This window comes from Panulirus ornatus, chromosome 58 (genome assembly GCF_036320965.1).
Source record: "Panulirus ornatus isolate Po-2019 chromosome 58, ASM3632096v1, whole genome shotgun sequence".
In the NCBI taxonomy this organism is placed as follows: Eukaryota; Metazoa; Arthropoda; class Malacostraca; order Decapoda; family Palinuridae; genus Panulirus; species Panulirus ornatus.
The window spans coordinates 4692328-4714828 of NC_092281.1; the positions used below are offsets into that span (position 1 = coordinate 4692328).

Below are 22501 nucleotides of genomic sequence, written 5' to 3' on the forward strand. Positions count from 1 at the left end.
TTTCCGAGATAATGTTCTCGACTTCCACACATTCTTCAAGGCCCCCAGAATTTTCGCCCCCTCCCCCACCCTATGATCCACTTCCGCTTCCATGGTTCCATCCGCTGCCAGATCCACTCCCAGATATCTAAAACACTTCACTTCCTCCAGTTTTTCTCCATTCAAACTCACCTCCCAATTGACTTGACCCTCAACCCTACTGTACCTAATAACCTTGCTCTTATTCACATTTACTCTTAACTTTCTTCTTCCACACACTTTACCAAACTCAGTCACCAGCTTCTGCAGTTTCTCACATGAATCAGCCACCAGCGCTGTATCATCAGCGAACAACAACTGACTCACTTCCCAAGCTCTCTCATCCCCAACAGACTTCATACTTGCCCCTCTTTCCAAAACTCTTGCATTTACCTCCCTAACAACCCCATCCATAAACAAATTAAACAACCATGGAGACATCACACACCCCTGCCGCAAACCTACATTCACTGAGAACCAATCACTTTCCTCTCTTCCTACACGTACACATGCCTTACATCCTCGATAAAACTTTTCACTGCTTTTTTTTTTATTGCTTTGTCGATGTCTCCCGCGTTTGCGAGGTACCGCAAGAAACAGACAAAGAAATGCCCAACCCACCCCCATAACACATGTATAAAATACATCCACACACCGCAAATATACATACCACACAGCTTTCCAAGGGTTACCCCAAGACGCCTTCACATGCCCTGATTCAATCCACTGACAGCATCACAACCCCGGTATACCACATCGCTCCAATTCACCCTACTCCCTGCCCTCCCCCCACCCTCCTGCATGTTCAGGCCCCGATCACACAAAATCCCTTCCCCTCCATCCCTTTCCCCTCCAATTTGGTCTCCCTCTTCTCCTCGTTCCCTCCACCTCCGACACATATATCCTCTTGGTCAATCTTTCCTCACTCACTCTCTCCAGTGCCCAAACCATTCAAAACACCCTCTTCTGCTCTCTCAACCACGCTCTTTTATTTCCACACATCTCTCTTACCCTTACGTTACTTACTCGATCAAACCACCTCACACCACACATTGTCCCCAAACATCTCATTTCCAGCACATCCATCCTCCTGCGCACAACTCTATCCATAGCCCACGCCTCGCAACCATACAACATTGTTGGAACCACTATTCCTTCAAACATACCCATTTTGCTTTCCGAGATAATGTTCTCGACTTCCACACATTCTTCAAGGCTCCCAGAATTTTCGCCCCCTCCCCCACCCTATGATCCACTTCCGCTTCCATGGTTCCATCCGCTGCCAGATCCACTCCCAGATATCTAAAACACTTCACTTCCTCCAGTTTTTCTCCATTCAAACTCACCTCCCAATTGACTTGACCCTCAACCCTACTGTACCTAATAACCTTGCTCTTATTCACATTTACTCTTAACTTTCTTCTTTCACACACTTTACCAAACTCAGTCACCAGCTTCTGCAGTTTCTCACATGAATCAGCCACCAGCGCTGTATCATCAGCGAACAACAACTGACTACACTCACTTCCCAAGCTCTCTCATCCCCAACAGACTTCATACTTGCCCCTCTTCCCAAAACTCTTGCATTCACCTCCCTAACAACCCATCCATAAACAAATTAAACAACCATGGAGACATCACACACCACCTGCCGCAAACCTACATCACTAAACCAATTCACTTTTCCTCTCTTCCGACACGTATACCACATGCCTTACATCCTCGATAATAAAACTTTTCCACTGCTTCTAACTAACTTGCCTCCCACACCATATATTCTTAATACCTTCCACGAGCATCTCTATCAATATCTATATATATATATATATATATAATAATATATATATATAATATTTTTTTTTTTTTTTTTTTTTTTTTTTTTTATACTTTGTCGCTGTCTCCCGCCCGTTCGAGGTAGCGCAAGGAAACAGACGAAAGAAATGGCCCAACCCCCCCATACACATGTACATACACACGCCACACACGCAAATATTCATACCTACACAGCTTTCCATGGTTTACCCCAGACGCTTCACATGCCTTGATTCAATCCACTGACAGCACGTCAACCCCTGTATACCACATCGCTCCAATTCACTCTATTCCTTGCCCTCCTTTCACCCTCCTGCATGTTCAGGCCCCGATCACACAAAATCCTTTTCACTCCATCTTTCCACCTCCAATTTGGTCTCCCTCTTCTCCTCGTTCCCTCCACCTCCGACACATATATCCTCTTGGTCAATCTTTCCTCACTCATTCTCTCCATGTGCCCAAACCATTTCAAAACACCCTCTTCTGCTCTCTCAACCACGCTCTTTTTATTTCCACACATCTCTCTTACCCTTACGTTACTTACTCGATCAAACCACCTCACACCACACATTGTCCTCAAACATCTCATTTCCAGCACATCCATCCTCCTGCGCACAACTCTATCCATAGCCCACGCCTCGCAACCATACAACATTGTTGGAACCACTATTCCTTCAAACATACCCATTTTTGCTTTCCGGATAATGTTCTCGACTTCCACACATTTTTCAAGGCTCCCAAAATTTTCGCCCCCTCCCCCACCCTATGATCCACTTCCGCTTCCATGGTTCCATCCGCTGACAGATCCACTCCCAGATATCTAAAACACTTCACTTCCTCCAGTTTTTTCCCATTCAAACTCACCTCCCAATTGACTTGACCCTCAACCCTACTGTACCTAATAACCTTGCTCTTATTCACATTTACTCTTAACTTTCTTCTTCCCACACTTTACCAAACTCCAGTCACCAGCTTCTGCAGTTTCTCACATGAATCCGCCACCAGCGCTGTATCATCAGCGAACAACAACTGACTCACTTCCCAAGCTCTCTCATCCCCAACAGACTTCATACTTGCCCCTCTTTCCAAAACTCTTGCATTTACCTCCCTAACAACCCCATCCATAAACAAATTAAACAACCATGGAGACATCACACACCCCTGCCGCAAACCTACATCACTGAGAACCAATCACTTTCCTCTCTTCCTACACGTACACATGCCTTACATCCTCGATAAAAACTTTTCACTGCTTCTAACAACTTGCCTCCCACACCATATATTCTTAATACCTTCCACAGAGCATCTCTATCAACTCTATCATATGCCTTCTCCAGATCCATAAATGCTACATACAAATCCATTTGCTTTTCTAAGTATTTCTCACATACATTCTTCAAAGCAAACACCTGATCCACACATCCTCTACCACTTCTGAAACCACACTGCTCTTCCCCAATCTGATGCTCTGTACATGCCTTCACCCTCTCAATCAATACCCTCCCATATAATTTACCAGGAATACTCAACAAACTTATACCTCTGTAATTTGAGCACTCACTCTTATCCCCTTTGCCTTTGTACAATGGCACTATGCAACGCATTCCGCCAATCCTCAGGCACCTCACCATGAGTCATACATACATTAAATAACCTTACCAACCAGTCAACAATACAGTCACCCCCTTTTTTAATAAATTCAACTGCAATACCATCCAAACCTGCTGCCTTGCCGGCTTTCATCTTCCGCAAAGCTTTTACTACCTCTTCTCTGTTTACCAAATCATTTTCCCTAACCCTCTCACTTTGCACACCACCTCGACCAAACACCCTATATCTGCCACTCTGTCATCAGACACATTCAACAAACCTTCAAAATACTCACTCCATCTCCTTCTCACATCACCACTACTTGTTATCACCTCCCCATTTACGCCCTTCACTGAAGTTCCCATTTGCTCCCTTGTCTTACGCACCCTATTTACCTCCTTCCAGAACATCTTTTTATTCTCCCTAAAATTTACTGATAGTCTCTCACCCCAACTCTCATTTGCCCTTTTTTTCACCTCTTGCACCTTTCTCTTGACCTCCTGTCTCTTTCTTTTATACTTCTCCCACTCAATTGCATTTTTTCCCTGCAAAAATCGTCCAAATGCCTCTCTCTTCTCTTTCACTAATACTCTTACTTCTTCATCCCACCACTCACTACCCTTTCTAAACAGCCCACCCTCCCACTCTTCTCATGCCACAAGCATCTTTTGCGCAATCCATCACTGATTCCCTAAATACATCCCATTCCTCCCCCACTCCCCTTACTTCCATTGTTCTCACCTTTTTCCATTCTGTACACAGTCTCTCCTGTACTTCCTCACACAGGTGTCCTTCCCAAGCTCACTTACTCTCACCACCTTCTTCACCCCAACATTCACTCTTCTTTTCTGAAAACCCATACTAATCTTCACCTTAGCCTCCACAAGATAATGATCAGACATCCCTCCAGTTGCACCTCTCAGCACATTGACATCCAAAAGTCTCTCTTTCGCACGCCTGTCCATTAACACGTAATCCAATAACGCTCTCTGGCCATCTCTCCTACTTACATAAGTATACTTATGTATATCTCGCTTTTTAAACCAGGTATTCCCAATCATCAGTCCTTTTTCAGCACATAAATCTACAAGCTCTTCACCATTTCCATTTACAACACTGAACACCCCATGCATACCAATTATTCCCTCAACTGCCACATTACTCACCTTTGCATTCAAATCACCCATCACTATAACCCGGTCTCGTGCATCAAAACCGCTAACACACTCATTTAGCTGCTCCCAAAACACTTGCCTCTCATGATCTTTCTTCTCATGCCCAGGTGCATATGCACCAATAATCACCCACCTCTCTCCATCAACTTTCATTTTACCCATATTAATCGAGAATTTACTTTCTTACATTCTATGACATACTCCCACAACTCCTGTTTCAGGAGTATTGCTACTCCTTCCCTTGCTCTTGTCCTCTCACTAACCCCTGACTTCACTCCCCAGACATTTCCAAACCACTCTTCCCCTTTACCCTTGAGCTTCGTTTCACTCAGAGCCAAAACATCCAGGTTCCTTTCCTCAAACATACTACCTATCTCTCCTTTTTTCACATCTTGGTTACATCCACACACATTTAGGCACCCCACTCTGAGCCTTCGAGGAGGATGAGCACTCCCCGCGTGACTCCTTCTTCTGTTTCCATTTTAGAAAGTTAATACAAGGAGGGAGGATTTCCGCCCCCCCTCCTCCCCTCTAGTCGCTTTCTACGACACCAGGAATACGTGGAAGTATTCTTCACCCTATCCCCAGGATAATATACATATATAAACACCCACACACACACACAACACACACAACAACATATATACTATAAAAATTAAAAACAATATAAAAACAAACTTTACTATGAATAAAATGAGTAATAAGTTAATATATATATAATATAATATATAATATATATATATATATTTTTTTTTTATATTTGTCGCTGTCTCCCGCGTTTGCGAGGTAGCGCAAGGAAACAGACGAAAGAAATGGCCCAACCCACCCCCATACACATGTATATACATACGTCCACACACGCAAATATACATACCTACACAGCTTTCCATGGTTTTACCCCAGACGCTTCACATGCCTTGATTCAATCCACTGACAGCACGTCAACCCCGTATACCACATCGCTCCAATTCACTCTATTCCTTGCCCTCCTTTCACCCTCCTGCATGTTCAGAGCCCCGATCACACAAAATCTTTTTCACTCCATCTTTCCACCTCCAATTTGGTCTCCCTCTTCTCCTCGTTCCCTCCACCTCCGACACATATATCCTCTTGGTCAATCTTTCCTCACTCATTCTCTCCATGTGCCCAAACCATTTCAAAACACCCTCTTCTGCTCTCTCAACCACGCTCTTTTATTTCCACACATCTCTCTTACCCTTACGTTACTTACTCGATCAAACCACCTCACACCACACATTGTCCTCAAACATCTCATTTCCAGCACATCCATCCTCCTGCGCACAACTCTATCCATAGCCCACGCCTCGCAACCATACAACATTGTTGGAACCACTATTCCTTCAAACATACCCATTTTTGCTTTCCGAGATAATGTTCTCGACTTCCACACATTCTTCAAGGCTCCCAGAATTTTCGCCCCCTCCCCCACCCTATGATCCACTTCCGCTTCCATGGTTCCATCCGCTGCCAGATCCACTTGGTAAAGTGTTGAGAAGAAGAAAGTTAAGAGTAAATGTGAATAAGAGCAAGGTTATTAGTACAGTAGGGTTTGAGGGTCAAGTCAATTGGGAGGTGAGTTTGAATGGTGAAAACTGGAGGAAGAGAATTTTTTTTTTTTTTTTTTTTTTTTTTTTTTTTTTTTTTTTTTTTTTTTTTTTTTTTTTTTTTTTTTTTTTTTTTTTTTTTTTTTTTTTTTTTTTTTTTTTTTTTTTTTTTTTTTTTTTTTTTTTTTTTTTAAAAAAAAAAAAAATATATATATAATATATATATAATATATATATATATAATATATATATATATATATATATATATACGGAGTTTGGTAAAGTGTTGGAAGAAGAAAGTTAAGAGTAAATGTGAATAAGAGCAAGGTTATTAGGTACAGTAGGGTTGAGGGTCAAGTCAATTGGGAGGTGAGTTTGAATGGAGAAAAACTGGAGGAAGTGAAGTGTTTAGATACTGGGGGATGGCAGGGATGGAACCAGAAGCGGAAGGGATCATAGGGGGGGAGGGAATTTGGAGCTAAGAAGTGGAACGGAACAATGGAAAGAAAAACTGGGTAGTTGAGAATAGGTCCAAGGAGACTGCGAGAGGTGGGCTATGATAAGTTGTACGTAGATAATATGTATGTTTTTTTTTGTGCACACTTTTGTACCACGGTTAGGCGGATCATTAGAATCGAGTAAGTAACTTAGTATGTGGACAGTGTTTAGGAAATTTAAAAACATTGAGTTCTTGCATGAAGTTAGTATTTAATTTTGATTAGATGGATCATAGGGAATTTGATGAAATAGCATTCAAGAGCTTTTGTTCGAGTGAGGAAGGGTGAAGGGAACCAATGAGTGAAGGAGGTATCACTGTAATTGCGGATGCACTCTGGCTCTACTCTTGGCAGATCTTACACTGAATTCTATTTTCCAGGTCTTTTCATCTAAATATGTTGGGCTTCTTGTATATATGTAAGTACATGATAGCATTACTTGTTACTGTAAAGGTTTCCGTATCTAATTTTTTGGCATGTTTGTATGAAAATCCTTTGTTTGCCCCCACACAATGCATGATTTTATGTACCTGTAGTGTGTGGGTAAGGATATGTTCGAATCCTGGTCATGGTTGTTGGTCCAATTAACCCTCCATTCCCATATGTTTCAAAATGGGTACTGGCTGAGTGGTTTGATGGTATTACATAGATTAAGTAACAAAGGGGTAACTGTATTGGTCATGTGTGGAATAAAAGGGATCAGTGTATGTATGAATCGTGAAGTGCAGGGTGTGGAATATGCGTATGTCATGCAAAGGTAGAGGGGATAAATAGTGTTAAAACTACAGAAACATAAGTTTGTTGAGTATTCCTGGGAAATTATATGGGAGGGTATTGATTGAGAGGGTGAAGTCATGTATAGAGCATCAGATTGGGGAGGAGCAGTGTAGTTTTAGAAATGGTAGAGGATGTCTGAATCAGGTGTTTTCTTTAAAGAATGTATGTGATAAGTACTTCAAAAAACAAATTGGATTTGTATGTAGTGTTTATGGATCTGGAGAAGGCATGTGATAGGGTTGATAGAGATGCTTTGTGGAACATTTTAAGAGTATATGGTGTGAGGTAAGTTGTTAGAAGCAGTGAAAATTTTTTGCCAAGTATGTAAGGCATGTATACAAGTAGGAAGAGTGGAGAGGGATTGGTTCCCAGTGAAGTTCGGTCTTTGGCAGTGGTATGTGATGCCCCCATGGTTGTTTAAGTTGTTTATGGATGGGATGGTTAGTGAGGTAAATGCAAGAGCTTTGGAGAGAGGGGTGACTGTGAAGTCTTTTGGGGATGAGAGGGGCCTGTGAAGTGAGCCAGTTGTTCACAGAAGATACAGCTCTAGGGGCTTATTCGAGTAAGAAACTGCAGAGGTTGGTGACTGAGTTTGGAAAAGTGTGTGAAAGGAGAGTTGAGTGTGATTGAGAATAAGAGCGAGGTTAATTATGAGGTTCAGTGGGGTTGAGGGACAAGTTAATTGGGATGTAAGTATAGATGGAGAAAAATTGGAGGAAGTGAAGTGTTTTAGATAACTGTGAGTGGACTTAGCAGTGAATGGAACCATGGAAGCGGAAACGAGTCAGGGTTAGGGGGCAAAAGTTCTGGGAGCAATGAAGAATGTTTGGAAGGGGAGAACATTATCTCAGAGAGCAGAAATGGGTATGTTTGAAAGAATAGTAGTTTTAACAATTTTATATGGTTGCAAAGCATGGGCTATAGATAGGGTTGTACGGAGGAGGGATGATGTGTTGGAATTGAATGTTTGAGGACAATATGTGGTATGAGGTGGTTTGATCAAGTAAGTAATGAAAGGGTAAGAGAGATGTGTGGCATTAAGAAGTTTGGTTGAAAGAGCAGAAGAGGGTTTGTTGAAATAGTTTGGACATATGGAGAAATTGAGTGAGGAAAGATTGACAAAGAGGATATATGTATCAGGTTGAGGGAACAAGAAAAAGTGGGAGACTAAATTGGAGGTGGAAGGATGGAGTGAAAAAGACTTTGATTGGGGCCTGAACATGCTGGAGGGTGAGGCATGCAAGGAATAGAGTGAATAAGAATGATGTGGTATACCGGGGGTCGACGTGTTGTCAGTGGACTGAACCAGGGCATGTGATATGTCTGTGGTAAACCATGGAAAGTTTTGTGGGGCCTAGATGTGGAAAGGGAGCTGTGGTTTCAGTGCATTACACATGACAGTTAGAGACTGAGTTTGAATGAATGTGGCCTTTTTTATCTGTTTTCCTGGTTCCACCTTGCTGAAACAGGGGGCAGTGATGCTGTTTCATTTGGATAGGGGTAGTGCCAGGAATGGATGAAGGCAAGCAATTATGAATATGTACTTGTATTTATATTTGTATGTGTATGTATAGGTAAGTATTTATGTATAAGTTAAAATGTATTTTTTTTTTTCCAAAAGAAGGAACAGAGAAGAGGGCCAGGTGAGGATATTCCCTCAAAGGCCCAGTCCTCTGTTCTTAACGCTACCTCGCTATCGCGGGAAATAGCGAATAGTATGAAAAAAAAAAAAAAAAAAAAATGTATATGTGCATGTATGGGCATTTATGTCAATATGGGTGGATGGGCCATTCTTCCTAGCGCTCTCTCACTGACATGGGAAACGTTGATGAAGTATAGTAAGTTAACATGATATGTGGAAAACAGGATGATATGGAAACAAACGGGTTAGAGCTGAAACACACCTTAATGTTTTAGCCATCCAACAGTCTTCCTCAGGAGATACTGATTCCAGCATTCGGCGGGACTGTGTTCCCCAGCAAGTGATTGTCACCCGGTTGGTTGCCTTGGTGTGTTGCTCTGATTTGATCGCTTGTCCTGCTGCCTCCACCCTTTCACAGCAATCTCCACTGCCTGATGTGACAAGTAGGTGAAACCAGACCTTGTGTTAATGTTCTTCTTTCCCTTCCTGTAGGTAAGTTCTCACACTATCACAAAATGGTTTGTCACTTGCCTGATGTTGCCTTGGCATTGTTGATGTCGACCGTTTAGTGATAGTGTTAGAACTTACCTAGAGGAAGAGATTAAGCATGTTAACACAAGGTCTTGGTTCATCTGCTTGTTATGTCAGGCAGCGGAGTTTGCTTTGAACGGATGGAAGCAGCAGGACAAGCAATTGAATCAGAGAGTGACACACCAAGGAGTCTGACTGAGTGACCATCACTTGCGGGGGGAAACACAGTTCTGCCGAATGCTGGAATCAGTATCTCCTGAAGAAGACCGTTGAACAGTTGAGACGTTGAGGTGTGTTTCCATACCATCCTGTTTTCCACATTTGTCGCGATAGATAATGAGATATCTCAGGGATGGGACCCAAGTCTAAACACAAAATCCATTTTTGTTCCATATATAACTCATACTCATAGCCTGAAGGTAATGTATACAATGTTTTTAATAATTTTGCACATTAAACAAAGTTTGTGTAACCCTGAACCATCAGAAAGCTAAGGTATCATGTCATCCACCCATGTGGACAGCCTGTGTTTGTTTGACATCATCTTCATTCCTAACTCAGAATTTATATGCTACTGATAAGCAATCATTTTCTTAGACTTATTCACACACAGCAGAGAATAAGCAAAAAACACTGAGTAATGCTTGTAGGTCTGGCAGTGATGATGGTTTATAACAAACTGGCTCCAACAGAGCATCAGAGCCTAGCATGGGCATGCGAGGTCACGTGTGGAGTTTTCCACTTGTAACATCATGTTACTGCCCAAAAAGTTTCAGATTTTGGAACATTTCTGATTATGGATGCTCAACCTATTTATATGTATATGTGTATATATGTACGAGTAGGAAGAGAGGAGAGTGATTGGTTCCTAGTGAATGTCGGTTTGTGGCAGGGGTGTGTGATGTCTCCATGGTTGTTTAATTTGTTTATGGTTGGGATGGTTAGGGAGGTTAATGCAAGAGTTTTGGAGAGAGGGTCAAGTATGCAGTTTGTTGGGGATTAGAGGGCCTGGGAAGTGAGTCAGTTGTTCGCTGATGATACAGCGCTGGTGGCTGATTCGGGTGAGAAACTGCAGAGGTTGGTGACTGAGTTTAGTAAAGTGTATGAAAGGAGAAAGTTGAGAGTAAATGTGAATAAGAGCAAGTTATTAGGTTCAGTAGGGTTGAGGAATGAAGTTAATTGGTAGATAAGTTTGAATGGAGAAAAACTGGAGGAAGTGAAGTGTTTTAGATATCTGGGAGTGGACTTAGCAGCAAAAGGAACCATGGAAGTGGAAGTGAGTCACAGGGTGGGGGAGAGGGCAAAGGTTCTGGGAGGCGAGAACATTATCTCAGAGAGCAAAAATGGGTATGTTTGAAAGAATTGTGGTTCCAACAATGTTATATGGTTATGAGGCATGGGCTATAGATAGGGTTGTACGGAGGAGGGTGGATGTGTTAGAAATGAAATGTTTGAGGTCAGTTTTTGGTGTGAAGTGGTTTGATTGAGTAAGTAATAAAAGAGTAAGAGAGGTGTGTGGTAATAAAAAGTGTGGTTGAGAGGGCAGAAGAGGGTGTGTTGAAATGGTTTGGACATATGGAGAGAATGAGTGAGGAATGATTGACAAAGAGTATATATGTGCCAGAGGTGGGGGGAGCAAGGGGAAGCAGGAGACCAAATTGGAGGTGGAAGGATGGAGTGAAAAAGATTTTGAGTAATTGGGGCCTGAACATGCAGGAGGGTGAAAGGCATGCAAGGAATAGAGCAAATTGGAATGTTAGGGTCAATATGCTGTCAATGTGAAATATATGGGGTAAACCATGGAAAGGTTTGTGGGGCCTGGATGTGGATAGGGAGTTGTGGTTTTGGGGCATTACACATGACAGCTAGAGACTGAGTGTGAAGGAATGTGGCATTTTTTGTATGTTTTCCACGCACTACCTCACTGATGCTGTGGTTTGGCAATGGTGTTTCCTGTGGGGCGGGGTGGCACCAGGAATGGATGGAGGCAAGTGAGTATGAATATATATACATGGGTATATGTGTATAGGGCAGTGTTTATGTAGGTATATGTGTATATGTTGATGTGTATATTGAGTAGTTGGGTCTTTCTTCATATTTTTCCTGGTGCTGCCTCACTGATGTGGGAAATGGTGATCAAGTATAATAGATAAATAAATAAATAAATGAATACATAGATAAAGAAATATATTTACATACAGTGAGTGGTGGGATGAAGAAGGATGGATCAAAGATATACAAAAGGTAAATTAATTGGGATGTGAGTCAGTTGCTGTTCGCTGATGATACAGCGCTGGTGGCTGATTCATGTGAGAAACTGCAGAAGCTGGTGACTGAGTTTGGTAAAGTGTGTGAAAGAAGAAAGTTAAGAGTAAATGTGAATAAGAGCAAGGTTATTAGGTACAGGAGGGTTGATGGTCAAGTCAATGGGGAGGTAAGTTTGAATGGAGAAAAACTGGAGGAAGTAAAGTGTTTTAGATATCTAGGAGTGGATCTGGCAGTGGATGGAACCATGGAAGCGTAAGTGAATCATAGGGTGGGGAAGGGGGCGAAAATTCTGGGAGCCTTGAAGAATGTTTGGAAGTCGAGAATATTATCTTGGAAAGCAAAAATGGGTATGTTTGAAGGAATGGTGGTTCCACCAATGTTGTATGGCTGTGAGGTGTGGGCTATGGATAGAGTTGTGCGCAGGAGGGTGGATGTGCTGGAAATGAGATGTTTGAGGACAATATGTGGTGTGAGGTGGTTTGATCAAGTAAGTAATGTAAGGGTAAGAGAGATGTGTGGAAATAAAAAGTGTGTGGTTGAGAGAGCAGAAGAGGGTGTTTTGAAATGGTTTGGTCACGTGGAGAGAATGAGTGAGGAAAGATTGACCAAGAGGATATATGTGTCAGAGGTGGAGGGAACAAGGAGAAGTGGGAGACCAAATTGGACATGGAAAGATGGAGTGAAAAAGATTTTGAGTGATCGGGGCTTGAACCTACAGGAGGGTGAAAGGCGTGCAAGGAATAGAGTGAATTGGAACGATGTGGTATACCGGGGTCGACGTGCTGTCAATGGATTGAACCAGGGCATGTGAAGCGTCTGGGGTAAACCATGGAAAGTTATGTGGGGCCTGGATGTGGAAAGGGAGCTGTGGTTTCGGTGCATTATTACATGGCAGCTAGAGACTGAGTGTGAATGAATGGGGCCTTTGTTGTCTTTTCCTAACGCTACCTTGCACACATAAGGGGGGAGGGGGTTGTTATTCCATGTGTGGCGAGGTGGCGATGGGAATGAATAAAGGCAGACAGTATGAATTATGTACATGTGTATATATGTATATGTCTGTGTGTGTATATATATGTGAACATTGAGATGTATAGGTATGTATATTTGCGTGTGTGGACGTGTATGTATATACATGTGTATGTGGGTGGGTTGGGCCATTCTTTCGTCTGTTTCCTTGTGCTACCTCGCTAACGCAGGAGACAGCGACAAAGCAAAATAAATAAATAAATAAATTGATTGTGCAGTATTTTCTTATAGACTCCAAAAAAGATGCTTAAGTCCCTCTTAAGGTCTTGCAACATAAGTGTAAGTAAAATGGAGTCTTTTCTAAAGTTGTCTTACCTGTGCCAGATGTATAGCGCAGTCTAGCCTGAGGCACACCTTTTCACCATACTTTATAATGCTAGTGTTTTACTGAATACTTATCACCTTTTCTTTGTACTGCTTCCCAGTGAACTTACTGATGAGCTTGCACTGTGTGAAGGAATGATTACTTTCTTTGATAAACTGAAAATGACCTCTTAAGAAACACAGCAAATGACTCAACATTGTGAACTATAGCAAGTTCAGGTGCACGAAAGAATTTTCATTTTAGGTTAAAAAATTGCAGATAACTAGTCTTTTAATGGATATATAATTGGTAGTAACCAAATTTGGATGAATCAGGATAAATTATTAGAATAATCATGTTACTGAAAGTTGGATAATTTGACTTTTTTGTTAGTTATGAATCAGGGAATCATATTATTCATTTCATAGGAAGTTCATTTTTCTCTTGAAGTATACAAGATGTTTGCCTGGTTTTGACCCGCACCTTACTGTTTCTGGCCCTGTAAAGTTGTTTTTTCTTTTGCAGCATACAAGATGTTTGTCTGGTTTTCTCCCTCATCTTACTGTTTCTGGCCCTGTTCTCTACAACCCTCTCTCAGGTATGTCTTGGTATTTTCTAAGAAACGTTGCAGTCAGACAGCTTACATCAGCAAAGAGCATTCCAAGGAGGTTCTTCCATAGTCAGAAAAATTTCCATTTTGTTTTGAAATGACTGCTTAAATTTCAAGCCATCACTCTCTCCATGTAGATGGGCCATTTTACCTCCTTCGTAGTTATGATGACACCAGTCATTAAAACATTTGGCCTCGACAAGCATTTCAGTATAGCAGAAATATTTAAAGTACTACTGTTTATGATATTTTCTCTCATGTATATGAGATTCTTTTTGAGTGACAGAAAACCTAAGACATGGTTGTGAAACTTCTGGGGCAAACTATGGAAAACTCTGTGGGGCATGGATGTGGATAGGGAGCTATGGTTTTGGTGCATTACACATGACAGGTAGAGACTGAGTGTGAACAAATGTGGCTTTTTTTGACTGTTTTCCTGGCACTACCTTGCTAAAGCATGGGGTAGCGATGCTGTTTCCTATGGGGTGAGGTAGCGACAGGAGTGGATGAAGGCCAACAAGTATGAACATGCGCATGTGTATATATATATGTATATGTCTGTGTGTGTATGTATATGTTGTTATGTATATGTATGTATATGCACGTATATGGGTGTTTATGTATATATATGAGTATATGAGTGGATAGGCCATTCTTCGTCAGTTTCCTGGCACTGCATCATTGACACGGGAAACAACGATTATGTATAATAAAACAAATAGTTTTTTGTAACTTTCTTCGTGCTTTGTGGTTTATTATATTTTGTATTTTTTTCATACATATTTGCCATTTCCCACATTAGCCAGGTAGCACTAAGAACAAAGGACTGAGCCAAAGAGGGAAAATCCTCACTTGACCCCCTTCTCTGTTCCTGCTTTTAGAAAAGTAAAAACTGAAGGGGAGGATTTCCAGTCCCCTGCTCCCTCCCCTTTTAGTCGCCTTTTACGACATGCAGGGAATACATAGGAAGTATTTTTTCTCCCCTATCCCCAGGGATAAGTTTATTTAATATTTAATAAAATATTCTATGTTCCATAGAAACTGAACTTATCTTCATCATTTTCATAGGTCAAAAAACTGAAGAATGGAGTTCATAACTATGGGGTTTTTACAAAGAAATTGCAGCATTGTTTCTAAATAAATGTTCTGTAAAGGTGAATTTCTGCATATCAGGCACCTGTAAAGTGGGGATAAATGTTTTTCCTTTTGCATTTTATTAAGAAACAAATTTTTCAAGCATGAGTCTTGCATAGCCACTCCTCCAGATGAGCTGGTCGTGGTGCTCACCTCTTGCTTGAAGGAAGACTTTTGAACATGAACCACGAAAATATTACATATAGCAAAATTTGCGACATGTCACAACTAGCATCATCTGTTGATGGGCATGATCAACACAGTGGTAGATAGTTTGAATTGCATGATGAATGTCAATATGCAAGTATTAAGGTTAAAGAGATCATTATATTTTGTAAAATGTGATGTACATATGCTATATACAGTATCAAGATATTTTTTTTTCCAGTTGTAGTGCCAAGACAAATTAGTTTTGTCCAGGAATGACATGTGTATGATAAAGAATAGTGATTTCAGAGACTTGCCAGCAGTAACTTTCTCAAGTTCTAAAATGGGAAGTTTGTATAGTTAGTTGTAATGATTTTACTGTAGCTGGTAGGAAACCAACAACTAGGGAGGTATAGTACCAGTACTCCCTACCATGGTAATGGGAGTGCAAGTGATGGCTGCATAGTGCATCAGCACTATAGTGGTTAAACTGCACTCCTCTGAACCCGGTAGCTGTCTTTTCTTTCTGCCTCACCCACACCTGGATTACTGGCATTTTGTCTACAAACATACAATGTCTCCATGTCATGCAGAACACCTGACAACACTTAACTCACACAGCTCATTCTTTGAAACTAGATTTTCCTGCGGTGAGCACTATGCAGTAGGAACATTTGGTCAGAGCCTCCTCAAACACTGTGCTAGAGTTGCCCTCTGCTGGTGGCCTGTTAAAGGTGAGGTATTGGAGGCTAAGAAGCGGCCAATGGAGTTCTCTAGTTTTGGAGAGACTATTGTCGCTCCAACCCCTCTTGAGGGAGTTCCAGTTGGAACAGGCATAACAGATATAGATAGACAATTTGTTTGCCATTAATGAAATTTTACAAAATTGTCATGTATTGTTCCTAAAGTCATATTTTTAACTTGAAAGTTTGAAAAGAACAGTAACTAACATGTGTCCTCACTTCATCTCACAGTTATCAGTGGATCATATTGAAATATTGTACATATTGAAGATGTGCATGTTTGATTGTGGTGGCTATAAATGAATTTTTGCAAAACTTGTGTGGAGTAGACATAGTAATTTTTTTTAGCCATATTTGTAAGCACAGCACCTAATTTGTTTAATTACTTCTCACAGTTAGAGGTTTAAACGGGAACTTTGCAGGTTTGTTACGAATGGTACATAATGAAGATGTGCATATGACATTATGGTGGCCATGTACGACTTTGTACATAAAGTGTCATGTGTTAAATATATGAACTTATCAGTCCTTCATTGACACATATAAACAAACTTATTGCATGCTTTAAATTTTATCTTGGTACAACTACAACTACAATGCAAGGAATAGAATGAATTGGAATGAAATGGTATATCAGGGTTGATGTGATATCAGTAGACTGAACCAAAGCATATGAAGCATTTGGGGTAAACCATGGAAAGTTTTATGGGGCCTGGATGTGGAAAGGGAGCTATGGTTTCGGTGCATTACACATGACAGCTAGAGACTGAGTGTGAATGAATGTGGCCTTTGTTTTCTTTTCCTAGCGCTACCTCGCATGCACACGGGGGGAGGGAGTGCCATTTTCATGTGTGGCGGGGTGTTGATGGGAATGGATGAAGGCAGCAAGTATGGATATGTACTTGTGTATATATTCCTATGAGTCCATGGGAAAAAATGAAACACGAAAAGTTCCCAAGTGCATTTTTGTGTAATAATCACATCATCAGGGGAGACACAGTAAAGAAATATAAGTCAGTTTATATACATCGAAGAGACGAAGCTAGGAAGCCATTTGGTAAACATCTGATTGTCCAAAACATTGTGTATATATGTATATGTCTGTGTATGTATATGTATGTATACGTTGAAATATATAGGTATGTACATGTGCGTGTGAGGACGTTTATGCATATACATGTGTATGTGGGTCGGTTGAGCCATTCTTTTGTCTGTTTCCTTGCGCTACCTTGCTAATGCAGGAGACAGCGACTGAGTATGATAAGAATAATATAATAATACAACTACAATGAATATATTCACTCGTTACCACATATGAATTGGGAGGATTCATGACATTCCACCATGCCCATCTTGATATGATGTTTGCTTTACAGATTATACAAGTAATAGTAAGTAAGGATTTTCCTGTAGTCCTCTTAGCTCACAGAATTAATTACTTATTACCTTATTTTTTTTCCTAAACATTATCAGACATTAGGTATTATCAGCTCCTAACCCCATGCAGTTTATATCTATGGATTTTTCTGCTATTTCCAGGCTGGTCTTATTGGAGAGTTGTTCCATAAATTCCAGTGGTGTATATTCATAGCTGTTACTTACCTGGGTTTATCAGTTGGCCTTCACTCTTGGTCACTGAAGCAACAGTGGCAGAAGCCTGACATATACATCTGGACATATGGACTGGTTTCACTTTTCACCATTCAGAGAGTAGGTAAGCTTTACATAAGAATTGAGGTAATACCACTTATGATAATTGAAAGCAACTACTATGTTTTTCACTCTTTAATCATGCCAACAGCATCTTAATGCAATGTTTTTACTATAATAGTTGGTCCTCATAATATTTTCCTCCCCTCAGATTTCCTCTCATTAGTTATTCCCTTTTCTAACCTTACATTAGTTTTCATGAAAATCCAGTACACCTTGCTTTTTGTAGCCTTTTTGCTATTTCTCAGACCTTCACTTCTCTCACAAACAATTGTGTTGGTTTTACCAGTTTTATTTAATCCTGCCAAAAAATAATTCCATTTTTCTGTTCTTGACCTAAATAATGTGGCTGCCTTTCAACATTTTAGACAGTTACTGTATTTGCAGCCTTCACTGAAACCTAGATAAAAGATTACTTGGTCAATGAGGTCTAGATCTCAAATTATAACCAATCCAGATGTGATAGAATTGGAAGAGCTGGGTTGTACATTAAAGATTTGCTTATAACATTTGATAACTGTGATTGCATTCCTCCAGTGATGTAGTGGAAGTGAGAGCTGTCATGATTAAAAACTTTAAACAGGTAATGGGAATGCATTAATCTAAAAGTCACCAGATTTCAGACCTAAGGTTATAGAACAACTAATAAATGAAGAATCTTTCTCTGATAGCTTTTAAAACCTGATTCCAGACATAATCTTACCAACCTGCCATAAATGAAGTGGAAATATCAGTATAGCTGAGAATTTATATTGAAACAGAAGCACAAAAGGGACTTGTTTTTAAGTGTGTTGCAAATTGTCTCTCTGATAATAGAAAGTGTAGCCAGCTAGAAAAAATAATACAGTGGATTTCATTACCTCATTCTTTATTCTTAATCATTATCAGACATAAGGTTTTATCAGCTCCTAACCCCATGTAGTTTATATCTTTGGATTCTTTTATATTGTTTCTAGGCTGGTCTTATTGGAGAGTTGTTTTTTATATTCCCTTGGTGTATATTCATAGCTGTTACTGAGTATGTGGCATAACCATTTTAGACAGCACTTACATTGCATCATAATGGAAGTACATTATTGATGAGTATAAGTGGGAAGAATTTAATAGAGCTGTCTCTTGTACAATATAAATTATTAGTGAGTGGCATGAGACAAGAATAGTGTTTGAATTGTTATCTACAGGAACGTTCCAAATATAAACTAGACAAGTACCAATGAGACAGTATTGCAAAAGGCCCTGACTAGATTAAGTTAGAAGCTCTCTTTATACAATGTGGAAATGAGTTAAACCTTGTGAGGGAGCTATAGTTCACCCAACAATGAAGAGCAAACCTTTCCAAAGGATTGGACCCAAAATATCATACAAAACTCAGGAAGAAATAAAGAAAGAGCTATATAAACTAGAGAGAAGCCCAAAATGTTTCTCTTCATATACAAAATTCCGATTAAGAATCAAAGATGGCATACAAAGACTATAGAAAGGAGATGAGTCAGATACTAAAGGAGTATGATTCAGTGTTTAAGGAGCCAAAATCACCTAGAACCATTGAGTGTGACAGTCTTAGTATCACTCTGAGCTCCGTTCCCCTTGACACTCCAAACCCATTTAAAAATGTCTACCCTCATGTGGTGAACTACATTTTTCTTTGAATCTTGTTGTGGTATATAGACTTTAGTCTGTGCTGCCATCTGTTTGAGCCATTAATAAACAGAAACAAGCAAATCTGGCACCATTCACTCCAACACTGCTCTCGAGAGACTACCAGAGGTCAGCAGTGTGTACTTCCTCAGCATTTTTACCAAAAATCCAGGTACAGTATGGATAGTATAACAATCTGATATGATTTGTGAATGTATGCTGTATGCGTTACTTTGCTATATATGAAAATACGTATATTTTTAACATGTTTTGATGAGAAATAAACACTGGAGATAAAGTGGCGTCAACTCAGCTGGCAAGCATGCTCATGTGCATCCCTGTAAACTTGTGTTTTATCCTTTATTTTTTTTTTCTCCAGGGCATTGTGAGTATGAAGATGGGAAAGACACTTGCTAGAAACAAAAGAAATTTGAGCTGAGTTGTGAGTCTCTTAGAATGAAGAATCCCTGAGGTCTGTCTCAGAAAACAGAAACAAGACAATTCCAGCAAGCCAATGCTGCAAGATTGCACCTTTTTCTACAGCCCCATTTAACAGCAGTGCTGATATATCTAGAGTGCCTTCATGGTCTAGAGTGAATAATGTAACATATAAATCATAACCCTGGGGATAGGGGAGAAAGAATACTTCCCACGCATTCCTCACGTGTCGTAGAAGGCGACTAAAGGGGACGGGAGCGAGGGGCCAGAAACCCTCCCCTCCTTGTATTTTAACTTTCTAAAGGGGGAAACAGAAGAATGAGTCACGCAGGGAGTGCTCATCCTCCTCGAAGGCTCAGATTGGGGTGTCTAAATGTGAGTGGTTGTAACCAAGATGGGAAAAAAGGAGAGATAGATAGTATGTTTGAGGAAAGGAACCTCGATGTTTTGGCTCTGAGTGAAACGAAGCTCAAGGGTAATGGGGAAGAGTGGTTTGGGAATGTCTTGGGAGTAAAGTCAGGGGTTAGTGAGAGGACAAGAGCAAGGGAAGGAGTAGCACTACTCCTGAAACAGGAGTGGTGGGAGTACGTGATAGAGTGTAAGAAAGTAAATTCTAGATTGATATGGGTAAAGCTGAAAGTTGATGGAGAGAGATGGGTGATTATTGGTGCATATGCACCTGGGCATGAGAAGAAAGATCATGAGAGGCAAGTGCTTTGGGAGCAGCCGAATGAGTGTGTTAGTGGTTTTGATGCACAAGACCAGGTTATAGTGATGGGTGATTTGAATGCAAAGGTGAGTAATGTGGCAGTTGAGGGAATAATTGGTATACATGGGGTGTTCAGTGTTGTAAATGGAAATGGTGAAGAGCTTGTAGATTTATGTGCTGAAAAAGGACTGGTGATTGGGAATACCTGGTTTAAAAAGCGAGATATACATAAGTATACATATGTAAGTAGGAGAGATGGCCAGAGAGCGTTATTGGATTATGTGTTAATGGATAGGCGCATGAAAGAGAGACTTGGATGTTAATGTGCTGAGAGGTGCAACTGGAGGGATGTCTGATCATTAGCTTGTGGAGGCGAAGGTGAAGATTTGTAGGGGTTTTCAGAAAAGAAGAGAGAATGTTGGGGTGAAGAGAGTGGTGAGAGTAAGTGAGCTTGGGAAGGAGACTTGTGTGAGGAAGTACCAGGAGTGGCTGAGTACAGAATGGAAAAAGGTGAGAACAAAGGAGGTAAGGGAAGTGGGGAGGAATGGGATGTATTTAGGGAAGCAGTGATGGCTTGCGCAAAAGATGCTAGTGACATGAGAAGCGTGGGAGGTGGGTTGATTAGAAAGGGTCATGAGTGGTGGGATGAAGAAGTAAGATTATTAGTGAAAGAGAAGAGAGAGGCATTTGGACGATTTTTGCAGGGAAAAAATGCGAATGAGTGGGAGATGTATAAAAGAAAGAGGCAGGAGGTCAAGAGAAAGGTGCAAGAGGTGAAAAAGAGGGCAAATGAGAGTTGGGGTGAGAGGGTATCATTAAATTTTAGGGAGAATAAAAAGATGTTTTGGAAGGAGCTAAATAAAGTGCGTAAGACAAGGGAGCAAATGGGAACTTCGGTGAAGGGGGCTAATAGGAGGTGATAACAAGTAGTGGTGATGTGAGAAGGAGATGGAGTGAGTATTTTGAAGGTTTGTTAAATGTGTTTGATGATAAGAGCGGCAGATATAGGGTGTTTTGGTCGAGGTGGTGTGCAAAGTGAGAGGGTTAGGGAAAATGATTTGGTAAATAGAGAAGAGGTAGTAAAAGCTTTGCGGAAGATGAAAACCGGCAAGGCAGCAGGTTTGGATGGTATTGCAGTTGAATTTATTAAAAAAGGGGGTGACTGTATTGTTGACTGGTTGGTAAGGTTATTTAATGTATGTATGATTCATGGTGAGGTGCCTGAGGATTGGTGGAATGCTTGCATAGCGCCATTGTACAAAGGCAAAGGGGATAAGAGTGAGTGCTCAAATTACAGAGGTATAAGTTTGTTGAGTATTCCTGGTAAATTATATGGGAGGGTATTGATCAAGAGGGTGAAGGCATGTACAGAGCATCAGATTAGGGAAGAGCAGTGTGGTTTCAGAAGTGGTAAAGGATGTGTGGATCAGGTGTTTGCTTTGAAGAATGTATGTGAGAAATACTTAGAAAAGCAAATGGATTTGTATGTAGCATTTATGGATCTGGAGAAGGCATATGATAGAGTTGATAGAGATGCTGTGTGGAAGGTATTAAGAGTATATGGTGTGGGAGGCAAGTTGTTAGAAGCAGTGAAAAGTTTTTATCGAGGATGTAAGGCATGTGTACGTGTAGGAAGAGAGGAAAGTGATTGGTTCTCAGTGAATGTAGGTTTGCGGCAGGGGTGTGTGATGTCTCCATGGTTGTTTAATTTGTTTATGGATGGGGTTGTTAGGGAGGTGAATGCAAGAGTTTTGGAAAGAGGGGCAAGTATGCAGTCTGTTGTGGATGAGAGAGCTTGGGAAGTGAGTCAGTTGTTTGCTGATGATATAGCGCTGGTGGCTGAGTTTGGTAAAGTGTGTGAAAGAAGAAAGTTGAGAGTAAATGTGAATAAGAGCAAGGTTATTAGGTACAGTAGGGTTGAGGGTCAAGTCAATTGGGAGGTAAGTTTGAATGGAGAAAAACTGGAGGAAGTAAAGTGTTTAAGATATCTGGCAGTGGATGGAACCATGGAAGCGGAAGTGAATCATAGGGTGGGGGAGGGGACGAAAATTCTTATTGTGTGGACGTATGTATATGCATGTGTATGGGGGTGGGTTGGGCCATTTCTTTCGTCTGTTTCCTTGCGCTACCTCGCAAACACGGGAGACAGCGGCAAAAAAAAAAA

General features: G+C 40.8%; 1 protein-coding gene across 1 annotated transcript in view; it reads left to right on the plus strand.

Moving 5' to 3' along the window:
* LOC139766862 (transmembrane protein 138-like) overlaps window positions 1-22501 on the plus strand; it is a 76195-nt gene that overhangs the window by 50495 nt on the left and 3199 nt on the right. Inside the window, exons 3-5 of the mRNA XM_071695849.1 lie at window positions 7038-7075; window positions 13734-13806; window positions 17382-17556. Of these exons, the coding sequence (XP_071551950.1) occupies window positions 7038-7075; window positions 13734-13806; window positions 17382-17556 (286 nt within the window). The remainder of the gene's footprint in view (window positions 1-7037; window positions 7076-13733; window positions 13807-17381; window positions 17557-22501) is intronic.